We start from the raw sequence: 17,062 nt of genomic DNA on the forward strand, positions 1-17,062 counted from the left end.
GATCTGTGTTTTTACAAAATTAGTTAAAGCTTATTTATTTTCAAGACTTCTGCTCGCTGCATCTTCTACATCTTTCTTAAATCCCCCTTGTCTGATACTTCACTGATAGGCTGTAAGAAAGTGTATGATCAACTTGGCTTTTTATTCCCTATGAAAGCAGGCTGAAATTTTATCCTGGAGTCCCTGTCATGTGAAAGACAAAAATGCTCAGCTGTCTTTAAATGTGGCTGTTGCCTGTGATTGAGCAATCCTGCCCTGCTAGTTAATATGAATAAGAGCTTCTTGAACATTTTTATTCTGCTGAGCTTCTCATCTAACTCAATAACTTTGTTTTTCAGTACCAAGATAAAGAGGAAGTTGTTCTATGGATGAATACTGTAGGACCCTACCACAATCGCCAAGAAACGTACAAATACTTCTCTCTCCCTTTCTGTGTGGGATCAAAAAAAAGCATTGGCCATTACCATGAAACCCTAGGGGAAGCACTTCAAGGAGTTGAGTTGGAATTTAGTGGGCTTGACATCAAATTTAAAGGTAAGTAATTCAAAGTGCATTTAGTCACTTAAAAAAATACACAAACTCTTCAAACTTGATCTTTTAATGAGAAGAACTGAAATTTTCTTGCTGCTAGCAGCTGAGTGTATTTTGTATGGTTGATTGGTACTACCACTGACTTTTGAGTTTACACTTCCATCTGTGTGCCCTTGAAGGAAAATGCTTGCAGCAGATATTGCTTCTGAAGTAACTGATATCATTTTACAAAGTAAAACTAAGTTTTCTGCGTATGAATGTTCGGTAATTTACTGGAATTAATGTCCTGGAATTACCGGTTCTGAAGATGTAATTTTTTCCTGTGATGATGAATACTTGTAGACTTACTGCAATTGCAAAGGAGTAGCAAGGGCTCAATATCTCAGAGTTCCATCTCAACACAAAGTTGATGATTGTATCCTTCTGATTACTGTCTAGTTTAGAATAACTTTGACAAATACCTTTGTAGTGCTGTCTCTAACTCATGCCAATCAGGCTGGAGCAGGATGAAGCTAGTTGTTGTTTTTTTTTCCTGTTGTTCCCTGTCCTCACCATCTTTCCATACTGTTCCAAAGAAGACATTTAACTTCTTTAGCAAATATATTTCTTGGTATTAAGGCCTGAGTCTTCTATTGCATAATTTCCCTCTGTGTGTCCTTTCAGATATCTGTAGCTAATAGTTGCAGAACTTCAAATAGTAACAGATTCTTTTTGCCTCTTGAATTTTAACATTTATTAATTTAATTCAGTTTATGTTTCTGTGTATCTTTTTTTCCAGAACACTGCATTTCATCACTAGGGCTTAACTGGATGGAGAACTTAAGCATAGTATCTCTTGTCTGAGCATTTACAGTCAGATGGGATTTAGTTTCTGTAAGCTGTAAATTTTTATCCAAAACTGGACATCTGTAAAATAAAAGAGCTAATGATGTTTTTGCTAGCAGTCGGATAAGTTGAATAAAAGATTTTTACAAAGTTTGTTAATATCTTAAATTCTTCATAATTTTTAAATTTGCATAGAGTTTGGAGTTGAATCTTTTCTTTTAAGAAAGAAAGAGTACCTGTACAAACACTGGGAAACAGTCCTACTACTGATTTGTTACACTTGTAGCATGCTGAAAATTTTGCTCAATGTGGGAGAAATCATCTTCTTGTCAAACCTCATAGAATGTCCTCAGAAACACAAAATGGAAAGGACAGTGAAGGCAACTGGCAGCAATTCAACAATTGGTGAAGATTAATAAAGTTTATTCATTTTTTAGAGGCTTAGAAGTTGTCATAAACCCAGTACAATTTGTATCCAATTTATGTATTGTAAAATTTGGATTTCATAGACCAGTCTCTAACATTTAGCATTTGTATAATGAATTCCTTTCCAGTTAGATTGTTAAATTGTGATGGTAGCTCAGTTTTTCGGTGACATTTTAGTGGTAGACCTTGTTCTATGCAGAAAGGATGTTCACTTTTATTTTTTCCCCTTGTAACTTGATTGTATCAGTGAAATTGAAAAAATATTTTTCTAATGGATGAATTTTATTTCAGTGTGATTGATATCGGCTTCAACTCTGCATCAGTGTTCCAGAAGTTGCTGCAATTAAATTGAAACAGGGCTGTTAGTGTTTTTGTGGTGATTTGGCTTTTTGGTTGGTTTTTGTTTTCCTTTTTCTTTCTTTTTGTAAACAGATAGAGGCTTGGTTGGTACCAATAGATTCATGTGTTCTTAATTAAAGATGCAGCTTGAAGGAGTGTTGAGTATCTAAAATCTGCAGCTGAAATAATTAAGATAATAAGTAATCAACTTGCACAGATTTTCTTCATGAATATGTGAATGATATCTAAGTTCTGAGTTTACAGGCATCTGTGCTTTTCTTTATGTGCCTTTGGCATTATGGCAAGATTAACAGTTGCAGGCATTTCTTTCTCTTTAAAGTATTGTATGAGTTTACAAAATTAGATTTGAACTTCATACTCTTAGGTTTTTATTCTCTAACGTTAGTAAAAGGGAAATAGAATTGTTCTAATAAATTAGCTTCTGCAATAAAAAATAATTCCCTTCTCAACATTGTTTGACTGGACAGCAGTAGCAGGTAAGCGTGAAGCTGCACGTTGTTCATCATATTCAAAGAATTGTTTAGGCTACAGCTGTTATTAGCTGAAGTACTAAACTGTGTAAGTAAAACTGGCACTTGAATCAGTAGGCATTGCCTGTATTTTTTGAACTAGAATAAAAACATGATTTTGCAGAAATGTGCCCTTCTGAGAGTGAAGGTTTTCACTTGCACTCCCATGGTGGTGACTGGTGGAGCAAATCTACAGTGTATTCAAGCCTCCATGAAGTAGTGTTTATTGTACTAAGTGGGGCATATGAAAGGATACGAGCAGTCAGACAAGATAGTTGGGTTTTCCTTTTGTTACAATATGAAAAATGTTCTTACATCACAGGTCTCAAATCTGTATAAATACCTGTGTGAAGAAAGAAATTAATTAATAACATACACTCATATTGTAATATAACTTCTGTGTTTTTGGTTGGCTTAATTATCTTGTCAAGCTAAATCTAGGATAATAATGCTTTTTAATTAATATGTCAAGTTCTTTACTCAAGTGTTTGAGTGACATCCTCTGTTACACCTGAGACCTAATAAATTATTAAATGGATTGAACATTGGTATCATGGTAACTTAAATTTGAAAATTTATTTTTGATATTACCATACTGTGCTGTTAGAGAAGATGAATGTAAAGAGGAAAAGGATGATTTAACAAAATTGCATTTTGTACTTCTTCCGAAATGTAAAAGAATGGCTGCTAACAGTGTGACTTAGGAATTATAGATAGGGAAGAATAACTTTCTGGGTGAAAGAGGTGGATTTATTTTATTTCCAAACGCAGCCTTTTGTGCATCCTTTGCGTTATTCCTATTTTTGTCTTCTCTCCTTTTTTTCTCTGTCTTTACTCTGATTGCTTTCTTTCTTCCTTAGGATAGTTACTTCAAAACTGCTGAGAACTTTGAAAAGTTTTAGGTTTTTTTACAAACATTATTCCTAGTCAGTGAAGCCGATTATACTAAAACAAAGATAATGTGTAAACAGTTTTAGGTATTTCTTAATAATTTCATACCTCTTGTTAAAGTTAGAGAGATCTCATTATCTGTTCAGGTGAATCTGTCATCAGCTTTTTTACCTTAATCTAGTGTGGGTGAAGCAGCAAAAGGATACTGTGGAACCTTTCCCTGTCCAGTATGTGGGAAGCCTCTGCATGCAGAAGTGTAGATTTCTGAGCACAAGAAATGTGCTCAGAAATCTACATGCATCTACACTTTCATGCATTTGCTTTAATGGTTCTTTTTAAAATGTCCTTTATTGTTCTCTACTTGAGGATACCCAAGAGGGCTTGGAGACTTCAGCTCTGTCCATTTCTCCATTTGATTTGCCTTCACTTTGAGCCAGCTCATTAATAAATCTTCAACTGTGCTTTAATTTTTTGCAGATGATGTGATGCAGACCACTTACTGTGAAGTTGACTTGGACAAGGGAAGAAGAGATGCATTTGTGTATGCTATCAAAAATCACTATTGGTACCAGATGTATATTGATGACTTGCCAATATGGGGTGAGTGATTTTGTGTATTAATGATTGGATTACACCTACTCAAGTCCTGTACTAGTGGGTTTCATGGAGTCATTTAATGACTAAGCTTTGTTACAAGAATTTCACAAGAAATTTACATGCAAGTCAAATTCACAAGAATATGAAGTAAAGTAGTAGAGGACATAATCTTAACCTGCACCATGGGAGAGTTAGGTTGAACATTAGGAAGCATTTCTTCACAGAAAGGGTGATTAGACTTTGGAATGGGCTGCCCAGGGAGATGTTGGAGTCACCATCCCTGGAGGTGTCTAAGGAAAGACTGGATGTGGCACTCAGTGCTGTGGTGTAGTTGACGAGGTGATGTTGGGTCATAGGTTGGACTCAATGATCTCAGTGGTCTTTTCCAACCTAATCAGTTCTGTGTGAAATAAGTTGAAGGCTTATTGCATTGAAAGAACAGTAGGATGGCTGTACTAGTGAAATACAAAAACAGTGAAAAGCTGTTTTGTTTCTAAAGCCCTGATTTAATAACAATAAGTTCTTAGGTTTAAATTTGTTCAGATGTTCAAGTAGGTGGTAATTAGGTAGGTTACTTGTAAGGGCCATGTTATTGTGATCATGAATAACAAGCTTATTTGAGAGTTGAAACTTTATTTTGCTACTTTTCTTTATTACTCATGCAAAAACTGTTTGGTTTAATTTTATGGGAATTTAGTGGCTGTTAACAGTGTTGCTTTGTTGTCTGTGTTTATATGGAGTTTTATTTTACTTACTCTTTTACAGTTCTCAGAATTTCTCTTGCTGAGTATTATTTACCTGGGTTTAGAAGTGCTTGTGTCTTGAATAATAAAAATGTGCGTATCTTTATTGCCATTGTCTCCTAAGGTCTCTGTGTTTTGTTGCTCCCTCAACCTGTGATCACTTACCTAGTAAGGAGTGCTCTGCAGATTGCACTTTGCACTGATAGCAATCAACCAAACTCTCCAAGGCCTAATCTCCCTGTTGTAGATATTTAAACTGAAAGGAAATGAAAAACAGCCGTAAGCTCTTTGTTGCCTGTGTTCTGTGAAAGAGGTAAACCTGCCCAAACTAAACCAAGTCCCACAGCACCTACAGAAACACAGTTCAAGTCATGCAAGAAAAGTTCTTTGATAGCTGGTATGAGTAATGCTATCCATCATTAATTCATTTTGACAAAGGCTGCTTTTTTTTAGCTCTTTCTTATTTTATTTTGTTTTAGAAAATATCTGTTAGATGAACATGGCAGAAATATTAACACTTCATTCATTTATTATTTATCTGGTTGTCAGGAAGGTCTGGGTTTGTTTTAATGTGTCTGTTTTTAAGAGATACCATTATAATGCCTGAAGAGAAGTACTTAAGTATTGATTTGGTTCTTTTCAGCTGATTTGTTTATTGTGTGTAATGGCTCTGTAGCCAGGCTTGGAGAAGACCTGAATTATTCTGTGTGACCTTTACTGTACTGCTTGTGCAATTGCTGGTAGGCTTTTTAAAAGCATGCATGAGTGACAGTTGTTGCTACAATATTTGTTATGGCTTTGGCCTTTCAGCAAAAGACCAGTGAATTATTTTTCTAGACTAGTGGCAGATATGTAGGGTTTGAATTGCCCAGGGATAATGGATGCTAAGCTGACTTCTTTGGAATCCTGTGTGGCTAACAAGTCTTGGAGGCTTTCTTTTTTGGAATTTATTTTTCTGGTCATGTTTCATCATCCAGAATGCCAAAAAACAAACATACCTACTAAATCTTTTACACGTGACAAATGTTATGCTCTCAGCTAAAAAATCTGGTTTCCTGTGATTGAGTGTTTTTAGTGTTTCCCAGTAGTATGCTTTTTATGCACAAGAAGTCAACTAGAAAACATGTAGAATATAGGTATCATCTTTCTAAGATACAAAGAAGCTGCTTTTGATAGTTTGGAACCAGGATCTCAAGCTGTGCTACATAATGGGAACTCCAGGATCCTAAGTACAGGTAATATTATGTAAGGATATAATCTGACATCAGGTGTGAAGGCAAGTGGTGCTGACAGTTTTGGTCTGTGTCTGCTGCAGGTTAGGTGAAAGTAGCAGGACTGCAGGTTGGTCAATATTAGCCTGACTTTTATTCAAAAAATTAAAATGAGTTCTTGGTGGGGGGCTGAGAAAGGAGTGGATGCACCTGAACTAATTAGAAGAGTTTATCTGCAAGTCTGAATTAGTATTTTGGACCTTTGTTTTCCCAGTACAGTGGAGAAAACTGGGAATATAGCTTATCTGCAATAATTTTGGTTTTCCTGGGTCTCTGTTCAGCAACAGAAATGTTTTGGGCTCTGAGTGCTGCTTAAAACTTAAAGCACTGAGACTTTCTGGTAACTGAACAGTTTTTATTTTAAGTATTTCTGTTGTGAATATGGCATGAATGATGCTGTACAAACTGCAGAGGCTGTACACATGCCTCTGCCAGCTTGCTGGTGCCTTTGAGTGTGTTGTGTAGACTTGTCTAGTACCATGTAATGTGGTGGCAGGTAGAGACACTGAAGAAAGCAAATATCTTTTGCTTGATTGTTGTTTCAGAGCTGTAACTATTTCTAAATAGTTACTAAATTTCAGTAATTATAATGAAGGGAACTGTTGGGACTGTTTAAGATAAATGGATATGGGTGTAAGATCAGAAGTAGTTATGATGGCATCTCTGAAATACTCTGAATACTGAAAAGGGTTTTTTTGGTTTCATGAGGATAGTGTCCAGAACTGGTTACCCTCAGCTTGCATTAAAAATAGCTTGTGCTGAATGACTTTTTTGTTACTGTGTGAAGGCTCTCATCTTGATCCACTTTATTTGGATTACCTATCTTGAGAATCTCACTGCCCAGCATGTATTGAATGTACTGTATGACCCAATATCCTGGTTTTTTTCATTGTTGCTTTGCATCTTGTAGCTGGATTAAACCAAAATCTTGTTCCCTAAATGTAGATGGCTGGAATCCATTTTTAGTGCTACCAAAATAAAGTTCTCTGTGAAGAGTGTAAAAGAAAAGGATTCAGATGGTGCTAATGTTTGCTGAGAATTCTAGGCAACTTCTCTTTAATTCTATTCTTAAAGCAGACCATTCACTTCCCTGGGCTCCACCAGATGCATTCCTGGCACTCCTCCTGTCTCCTGGCAAACTTTAGTTAAGTTCATCCTTTATGTTCTTTATGATTTTCCACCTTGCTAAGGCTTACAGCTACCAGACATATGCACAAACACTAATTCTCAAAATTCACCCTGAAAGTCCTCAAGCCCTGTAAGGACTACTGTATTTTCAGTAGAGACTAGGCATAAATTAACCTTTCTTAACTGCTGATAACTGAAGGTCATGACATCAAAGAGGGCTCTGTAAGGTTTACACTATTTTCTAATCTGAAAAAGGCAACAAGATCTTTCTAAGTGCATTCAGAAAAAATTATTCCATTTTATATTTTTTCCTGAATTGCTGTCCCACAGTGGAGAGAGAGACTAGGCTTAATTGTTTCAGGACATTCCCTAGCTATGTGAAGCACTGTGTTAGTTCATTCCTTCAGTGAGTGATTAATCAGAATGTTCTTTAAGTAGTTTAGAGGTCTGTATTGTCTGGATACTACCATGGGAACAGATGGCATGGCAGGTGCCAGGCTATATGGTGGAGGCACAAACTGGCACATATTTTGTGTAGATGGCATATACAAGGCAATCCTGACAGATGAGCATGAGTGAAAAACTTGACAGAAATACTACCTTGAAAATTAAAAAACACAGGTGATGCACAAAGGCTCTTCCTTCATATACCTGGTGCTTTGAGGTAGTCTCTTCCATATCCTTCACCTACTTGTTCTCCCATTCCCCTCAGCCTTGTGTATCTTGGGTGCTGCTTTTTTTGTGACTTTCCATTTTGTACATCTTGCATTTGATCTTTGATCTTGACATCAAAGGTGACACAGCCTGGGAACTTGTTGACTGTTAAACTTTTTATTTTCACCCGGCATAGCACAGTCTCTGGAATTCTTCTGTGGTAGATGAGACATTTTGCACTAACTTACTGAAAATTAAGAACCTAATCATAGAATGGTTTGGATGGTTTGAATTGGAAGAGAACATAAAGCTCATCATGGTACAGCCACAGCTTGTCTTGGGCAACCTGCAACCTGTACCATTCTCACAGTAAAGAATTTCTTCCTAATATAAAACCACATTTTTGGCAAGCATTGGAAACCTGTGTGCAAACAAGAGCAAAAACCATTTGTTGGGAAGTAAACTAATGAGGATTACAGAGAAAAAGTAAAATTCTTAAGAGGAAGAAAAACGAGCAAATAGATAGTTGGAAGATGGGAAATTGTAGAGGTCTTGGCTAAGTTCTGCTAGGAAAAATGAATCTCTATTTAGCCAGTTATTTATCTGGTAATAATTGCAAATAAAAGTAGAGACACTGTTGTTGGGTCTTCTGCAGTGTTTGTAGCTGCAAGCTTTTTCTTTTAATGTCATTACAAAATGCTTCTTTCAGTGACCCATGGATTGGAAGTGGAGTCCAGATATTAGAGTTGAGAAGAAAAGTATATGGTCTTCTGTGTCCTCTTGTTTATGATCCTTTTTCTCCTGGAAAAACTTTGTAATGCATGTTTTTAAAAAGTAAAGGCAAAATATCTGAAAAGCATACCTGTAATACATGCTTGCACTTGTTTTCTATGCAGGGATTGTTGGAGAAGCAGATGAAAATGGAGAAGATTATTACCTTTGGACTTACAAAAAACTTGAAATTGGTTTCAATGGAAATAGAATTGTAGATGTCAATCTGACCAGTGAAGGAAAGGTGAAATTGGTACCAAACACAAAAATCCAGATGTCATATTCAGTAAGTAATTTGGTGATGCACGTGTAATAAGAAATTCTACATGGTGAAATAACTCAAAAATAGGTACTTGTATACTATAATATGTACTGATATGTTGGGCTGTGTTAGAGGAAGATGCATCTTCACTCCTTCAATTATTCTGTTTTGTTGCTGAAAAACCTTGATAGATTTATTAATAACGAATGTAAAATTATGATTTTTGAAGTACTCCAAACAAACTGGAGCTTCTGTAATGTGCAGAAAAGTGTTTTAGTGGGAAAGGAAGATACCCTGAAAGGATGGAGACTAGAAGTATAGAGGACCCATGAGTAGGTACACATTGTCTTCATGTTTGGACTTCTGACCATTGTATCATGGGTTTGAACTGGATTCTCAGCTGGTATAAGAACCCACTGTAAGCCTTTATACTTTGCAAGCAGTTAATGTCAAAATTTACTTTGTTTTGCAATTCCAGTAGAAATTTCTTATTTATATAACATGATTTATAAGGTTTTAAATTTCTTTTTCTGAAGCTCTCTGATATGATATTGAGTTGCTATGATAAAAGGTAATGAATAAACAATGCTTGCTGGTTGAGACAGATGAATTTTTTCAGTTTTCCTCTTTATTTAGTTGATATTACTTAAATCAAGTGATGGTTCACTTGTCATGTTCAACACGTGTATAGTGAAACCATTTTTTAATGCACTGCTTTGCTTCCATGCGTAGATGTGAGCATAGGATTTTATTTCAGAAAATATTCTTGCCACAGTTACATTTCTTTTGTGATGAATAAGTTGTATAGTTTAAAGTGCAGATAACTGGATTTTGTATGTTCATTTTAGAATTACATTTATACTAATTTCCCTATTTTTGCTGCAAAATTGATAGTAGAAATTTCAGAATTTGCTATTTCAAATTCTACCATCATTGTGAAGTCCATTTGCTCTAAATTTTAAGTTGGACAGCAACTTAAAAGCTGAGTAGCAGCCAGTAATAAAAATAAAATAAGATATTCCCTTGAAAGACTTTTTAGCATGCAAAGCTCGGAACTTCTCTATCAAATTCTGTTGGCATTACTGGGCAATTGCTGGGATGGCCTGTGTGTGGTTTAATTCACAGATTGTCACTGGTGGATTTGTTCTAAACTGTGCTTCATTGTGGCAGATGCTCAAATGAGAAATGTATCTGCTTGAAACAATTTTGAAAGCTACTAATCTTGAACAAAGTTGTAATTTGAACTGAGGAACATTAATATCAAACCTCAAAGTGAGTAGTGCTGACATCTTGGGGTTTTTAACATGTCTCAGGACTATGGTGAGTGATTGGGGTGTTCAATCTACATTTATATGCTTCCTTCTATACTCAGTAAGAGAACAGCTGGTGTTCATTCTATGCCTGACCTGTAGATGCCAGTCTTTAAGAACATCATTCCATTATTTTTTGCCAAACCCCATTCATATTGAAGAAGACACCTAAAGTGGATGATTTTTAATATGTGTTCTGAGTTTCTGCATGTGAGTATAGCTAAAAATACTGAAAGGACCTTTTCAAATATAAACATTTCTCTCTTCAGGTGAAATGGAAGAAATCAGATGTGAAGTTTGAAGACCGATTTGACAAGTATCTTGACCCATCTTTCTTTCAGCACAGAGTATGTATTGTTCCATGACAGCCTTACAATACATCCCTTTACAATGGTTGCATTAGTTTAGATGTCATGCAATTTTTGGATTACATCCTTGAATTTTCATATTTTCCAGGTGCTCTGGGACAATAAAGCAGGGAGGTCTGACTATTGTTTAAGTGGCAATGTTGCTGCTAAAATAGGATGGCTCCATTCTTTTGGAGCGCTTCAATAAATGTGCAGGCAAGCCTCAAGCTTGCAGAAAATACATTGTAGTTCAAAAAAATACATTCAGGTGACCAGAAGCAATGAAACTTCAGGGACAGGACTGTGCAACTGTGTAAGCTGAATAAGTGCAGTTGGCCATTGGTACACTTCTTTCTGAAGTAAATGCAGAGCAATAAGCATTAACTAAGCCAGTTATCAGTTGTGGCACTATCAGTTGTGTTTAAATCTGTGGTTGTAATCACCTTAGGGGTAGTTGCTGAAAAACCTCACAGTACTGAGCTGTGCTGCTTTCTGAATGGAGGGACTTGCATTCTGTTTGGAGCTCAGTGAAAACCAGAAGTATATGCTTTTGAGAGCAAAAATAATGCTGCTGCACGTTTTCATCCTGTGCAGAGCAGTAATTCCTTTGGCTTCTCTACTTGAACCTCTTCTCTAGGAAGGCAGCAGTACATCATGTTGCCTTTTGCTTACCAAGGGAGCAAGCACAGCCAATTGTTCAAACTTTGCTGCTGCTTAACTAAGTTGTGATAGCTTGGTCCTGAGCAAGGCTGGCTGATAAAAAGGTTTATGAGTGGTGTTTCACAGGCTAATTTTAGTGTCACTCTCTGAAAATGTAGTGTTACTTAGCTGGTGCTGACAAGTCGTCCTTATAGGCAACAATTTATCATTATTGGAACAATTTGAAACACATTTACAGCTCTGAATTTTAGGTGTGTGTTTTCTTTTTGTAGATTCACTGGTTTTCAATTTTCAATTCTTTTATGATGGTAATCTTTCTGGTTGGCCTGGTGTCTATGATATTAATGAGAACTTTGCGAAAAGATTATGCAAGATACAGCAAGGAGGAAGAAATGGATGATATGGTAAGACCTGCATCCATGCTTTAAAAACTCCTTTTTTAAGGCTTATTGTTTTCCTGTTGTACATTCATTGTGTTAGCAGCTCTGAATGGCTTTCTTCAACTGGACAGAAAATGCCTTTTGTGTGTCTTGGAAGTGTTACTGGTTTTCTTTATAACATGCTTCTAGGTTGCGACCCAAAAATCTCTCTCTAGTCACTGTGTTAATGTTCATATCCAACCTTAGGATTAACTAGGTCCATTCTGACTTTGTAGTAGAAGCCTGATGTACTCCTAAGCACCTCAGAGGCTTTAGGGACAGGGAGGGATTCTGATAGATTTTATTGTGTCATACATTCAGGTAGTAATTTGTTGTCTTCATAAGCATCTGAAAAGTAAACTTTTCGATTTGATGCATTTAGAAGACAAGACACACTTCACTTGAAGTTGCTTTATTAAATCAGACCTTTTGTTTTTATGTAGCTTGTGTGTTTGTCTTTAATTGTCATGACTAGACTTAAAATTTGTTGTTGTTGTTCCCAGGACAGAGATCTAGGTGATGAGTATGGGTGGAAGCAGGTCCATGGAGATGTGTTTAGACCATCCAGTCATCCTCTAATATTTTCATCGCTTATTGGGTCTGGCTGTCAAATTTTTGCTGTGTCTCTTATAGTTATTATTGTTGCAATGATAGAAGATTTATACACAGAGTAAGTATAATTGTGCCATGTCTTCCATATATAAATGTTTAAGTGAACAAAATAATTACAAAAATTATTGTTCTAACTGGCCTGAAAAAAAGTGTTTGAAAGTCTCTAGTAGTAATCTGTAGATCAGATGTAGTATTAAGAAGTGCTCTTTTAATTTGTAATGAAACTTTATCCTACTGTTATCACGTTAGTCAATCTCCTTTGATTTTCCCTTTTAGTGCTTGCTTTTTGAATGATTTATTTTGAAACTAGTTTGTTGTTCTGCAGAATCACTAGTAGATAAAATATGGGAATTATATGGATTCAAAGGTACATATTTCACTCCTGGTTTCACCCAGAGTGACAAGATGTTAGTATATTTCTGGCCCCACCATGTCCTGTGAAGACTGAAATAAGAGTGTGCTCTGTTGTGAATAGTCCTGTTTTCTGCTGACAAGTCAGTATTAAGTCAGTCTTATCACAAGTCTGCTTGGGAATGAAAATGTAATTCTTTCAGTTCTTTTGAACACATTGTGCTCAGCCTGTGTTGATGTAAAATCCCCAGAAATACGTCCTGACCGGAAAGAATCAATCAAAAAAAAGAAATAATACTCAAGTTTAAATTTAACACACTACTTGTAGTTCACCTGTTTTCTTCCTTTACCTCTTAATTTGATTGAGATTTTTGGGTTACTGGGTGGACTTCATCTGCTTCTGTAGTGATTGTGTTTTGGGTATTGGAGGGAATTATTGGCTTCTGTTTGGGTTTTTTGGGTTTTTTTACAAGTGATTTGTTTTAAGCAGTGACTAAACTTTGATCTGCATCACTTGTAACTTGATTTTAGCAAGTTGTAATACTTCTGATGTGCCGCTAGAGGGAACTCTTGCTTTTCAATTTAGTGGCCTTTTACCGGTGTGTTTAAAAAGCCACTCTGTAGTACCAGAATCTTGGCATATTTTCATTTTCCATAGGGTGTTATTCCCCTCCTTGTGTCTCATGGTTATATTTCTGGACAAGCATACACACACGCTTTTAGTTGTGCAGCATATCAGCTCCACAGAGGACAAAATGAAACCATTTCAGAATGTATGTGCCCTGTAGGGAGGCTGTAGGTTAGTCATGTCACTTGTAAAATGTATCAGATTAGTATTTTTTGAAAAGATGTGTGCACTTAGTCTTTTATTGCAATAGGCCTTTCTGTCACTTTCAAAGTGAATTTAATTCTGGGTGTGTAGTGGAACAATTGACCAAATGTGGTGCAGACAATTGTTATGTTTAGGAAAATAGCACCAAGTCTGGTGTTTTTACTTGTAGTCTGGATTTACACAGTGGCAGTGCCATTTCAGACTGTGCCTGCTCTTGGGGGTTTTGCATGTGTCTCTAAATTGTCATAAGTTACTAGAAGCTTTTAAAAAACAAATACTGGTAAAACAGTCCTTCAGTGTGTGTGACCAGCAGTTATATTTGCTTTGGTCATGCTGTCATGGAAGCTTAAGTGCTAAAGATTGCTTCTTTGAGTACAGCAGGCATCCAGGAATGGTTCCTCAAAAACCAAAATGGCAGTAACTAGAATCTCTCAGAGCACCTAATTTGAAGAAAGAACAGTAAGTCAGCTGAAAACCTACTGCTATTTGCTGTCGAAGAATAGCAGAGGGATGTGGGGAAACAATTTTGTTAATGAATAACATTTATATCTTCCTATTCTTAGATATGATCTTTTAAAATGTATTTGGAAATGGCTTCTTTGATTTAAAATTATTAGCTTTGCTTGTAAAATTTCAGAAAAATTATGCCAAAATTAGTAGTCCAACATTTAATGGGGTGACATTTAAAAATTACTAAGCTCTTCTGATTGCACTACTTAATGCTGATTTGTGACTTCATTATAGTATTTATAGTTTCTAAATCTAATTTTCTGCCAGATGAGCACTTTCCATCTTAAAAGTTAATTTCTGGGGGATGGCAGAAACATTATTCACAATCTTAGTATATTTTTGTTAATACTGGCCTTTTGACATTTTATCTGCAGTTGAATCTTACACTTAATGGATGTCATGTAAATAATTATTTATGCACAAAGTAGACACATCCAAATGTCAGGGTATATTTATCAGAGGTGAGAGTCTGTACTCCAGTTAAAATAAATGCATGTTAGGAAAGACTGTAGTATGTCCAAACTCTCTTTCCCACATAGAATTAGACTTGGCCAAAGCCTTGTGTACAAACAGTTCTCATTCTTACACAGATTTCACAGTTCAAGCACTTCTAAATATTTGTATTACATAAAAATATTAAATAACTGCTTCTGCTAAAAATACAAGGTTTTTTTGCTCTAATCATGTTTGGTTTTGTATGTCATTATGCCATTTACCAAAAACATCTTTTCTTGTAGGAGAGGATCAATGCTTAGTACAGCTATATTTGTTTATGCTGCAACATCACCAGTGAATGGATATTTTGGAGGAAGCCTTTATGCTAGACAAGGAGGTAAATTGTTTTAATGTTTCAGCATTTTCTTTGCTTTGTTAAATGGAGAAGTTATTATTTTATGATTTGTACCAATGTAGAAGAGTCTTCATGGAGTTAGATGGAATCCATTAGATTCCTAATAAAGAGGAAATATTTTGGGTGTATTTAACTTTCATATTATCTACTCAGTCAGTACTGGCTATGCTTTCTAAAAAGCTAACTGAAGTCTTAGGTTAATTTAAAAGAGCCAAAGAGCTGTTAATAGTTGTGACTTCCAAATTGCTTGTTATACTCTTGTATATAATTTTTGGCTCATGACATCCACAGAGTATAATAGCCTTTCTCCTTTGTGTAACATGTTGTTAAACAGCTCATGTCATCTTCTCCAGATGACTCCTACGTGGTCCTCTTCTTTATGCACTGGAGGGGTTGGGTTTGGCTAACACAAAAAGGACAAGTATAGATTATTTACTAGACCATTAATTGCAGATGGGGAGAACTGTTTATATCATCTTTCTTTTAAAGAGAGTTGTTCTACTTTCCAGTATTGCTCTGCTTTATAATTAGCAAATCAAAATGAGCATCAGTAGAGAGCAGAAGCCAAGTAAAATTGACAGAAGATTTGAACAGGCTGTCTTCAAATGCTCTCCACTATGCCTCTGAGTTATGACCAGTTAGATTCTTGCAGTGCACTAGCTTCATCCATTCCCTATGCTGCAATAAAAGAATAATCAATATCTATTATCTTTTAGAGTGCTTAAAAAAAATTCTGGTAAGTTCATTAAAGAAAATTTGTATCTTTTTAGCATGATATACCTGTTAATGTTCAATCTCAAGTCCACTTTGAGTTTGGAGGTTAGAAGTTTATTTTCATGTGGCTTGTTTATAAAGCTAGCAATTTGTACAAAACCAGATCTAGTTAGGAAAGGGGTTGCTGTGCTGTAATGTATTGTGATCTGTAGTTGAGCCAGATAAGCTTTTTTTTTACAGGTAAACATGTAGCAAACCATGAAATGCTGATTATGTGGGCACATGGTGAAAATACTTATGATTGTCTTGAAAAAATATGCTTTTAAAAAACATTTTTTACTTACTGCATATTAATATCACGGTGTATAAATGTAGACAGTTTTTAAGAGCATAGAAAGTACAGGGAATACAGATAGGGGAAATTTTTAAGGAGTTGCCCAAAAGGATTTCTTTGAACTCCTCAGGGAGGTCTAAACTTAGTAATAACTGCTAACAGATGTTCTGTTCCCTTGATGCTTGGACTTTAGAAATCACTTTCTTTCTACCTTTTCTGTATATATATAAAATATAAAGAGTCCAGTTTTCCTGTATGTTAAATGCTGTGGCATTTTGCTTTTTAGCAGGGATAGCCCTTTCCTTAATGCATCCTGAAGGTGTGTCTGGGTTGGCTGGGTCCAGCTTGGACCAGGGCAGCCCTGAGCAGGAGCTGCCTGGAAGCAGCTGCAGTGCTGAGCTCTCCTGGGAGCAGTGCTGAGCTCTCCTGTGCTCTCCAAGCATTGTCTAATGCAGGTGCTGCACAGGGCCAGCTCTGCTATCTCTGTCTTCTCATCTGCACCTACGTGCACCCTCAGCTTTCGCACCCCAGGTTCTTTGGCCAGCTTAGTCAGCATATGCTGTTCTTCAGCTGAAATGTTCTCATGCTGTATCCCTTTTCTTCTTTTCACCTGGCCCACTAAATTGATTAATGTGCTGCATCTTGTGAGTGACCAGAGTTAGCTGAACCTTAGTTTGCTCTTAGCTCTTGTATTGATGTAGTATGTTGTTACTTACTTCTTTCACTTTTTCTTGGGAGAAGTAGTCAAACATGTAAATTCTGGAGTGCTTGCTAATTTTTTTTTTTATTTTAAATGTGCTGTATCTTACCAGTCCCGTTGAAATGTCCCTTCTTACAGGAAGGCGATGGATAAAGCAGATGTTCATTGGAGCCTTCCTTATTCCAGCAATGGTGTGTGGAACTGCCTTCTTCATCAACTTCATTGCCATCTATTACCATGCTTCAAGAGCTATACCCTTTGCAACCATGGTGAGTTGTTTCAATGGCAAATTTAAATTCCACTGTACACACAGAAAAATATTATTTTTTAAATCGAAATATATTTGTGAGTCATAGTTTAGAGCTAGCTAATTAGAAGTTTATCATGGAATGGGGCTTAAGGTGCTTCAAATAGAATTAATTTTAATCACAATAGCAACAGCTGCTGGATGCCAA

At 36.1% G+C, this 17,062-nt stretch overlaps 1 protein-coding gene across 1 annotated transcript in view; it reads left to right on the plus strand.

Annotated features, from left to right (window-relative positions):
• The window catches only part of TM9SF3 (transmembrane 9 superfamily member 3), a 41,923-nt gene that overhangs the window by 7,733 nt on the left and 17,128 nt on the right, over window positions 1-17,062 (plus strand). Inside the window, exons 2-9 of the mRNA XM_066554292.1 lie at window positions 339-534; window positions 4,020-4,142; window positions 8,832-8,992; window positions 10,548-10,625; window positions 11,558-11,689; window positions 12,208-12,374; window positions 14,747-14,841; window positions 16,746-16,876. Coding sequence (XP_066410389.1) covers window positions 339-534; window positions 4,020-4,142; window positions 8,832-8,992; window positions 10,548-10,625; window positions 11,558-11,689; window positions 12,208-12,374; window positions 14,747-14,841; window positions 16,746-16,876 — 1,083 coding nt within the window. The remainder of the gene's footprint in view (window positions 1-338; window positions 535-4,019; window positions 4,143-8,831; window positions 8,993-10,547; window positions 10,626-11,557; window positions 11,690-12,207; window positions 12,375-14,746; window positions 14,842-16,745; window positions 16,877-17,062) is intronic.

Source organism: Molothrus aeneus, chromosome 8 (assembly GCF_037042795.1).
Source record: "Molothrus aeneus isolate 106 chromosome 8, BPBGC_Maene_1.0, whole genome shotgun sequence".
Taxonomy (NCBI): domain Eukaryota; kingdom Metazoa; phylum Chordata; class Aves; order Passeriformes; family Icteridae; genus Molothrus; species Molothrus aeneus.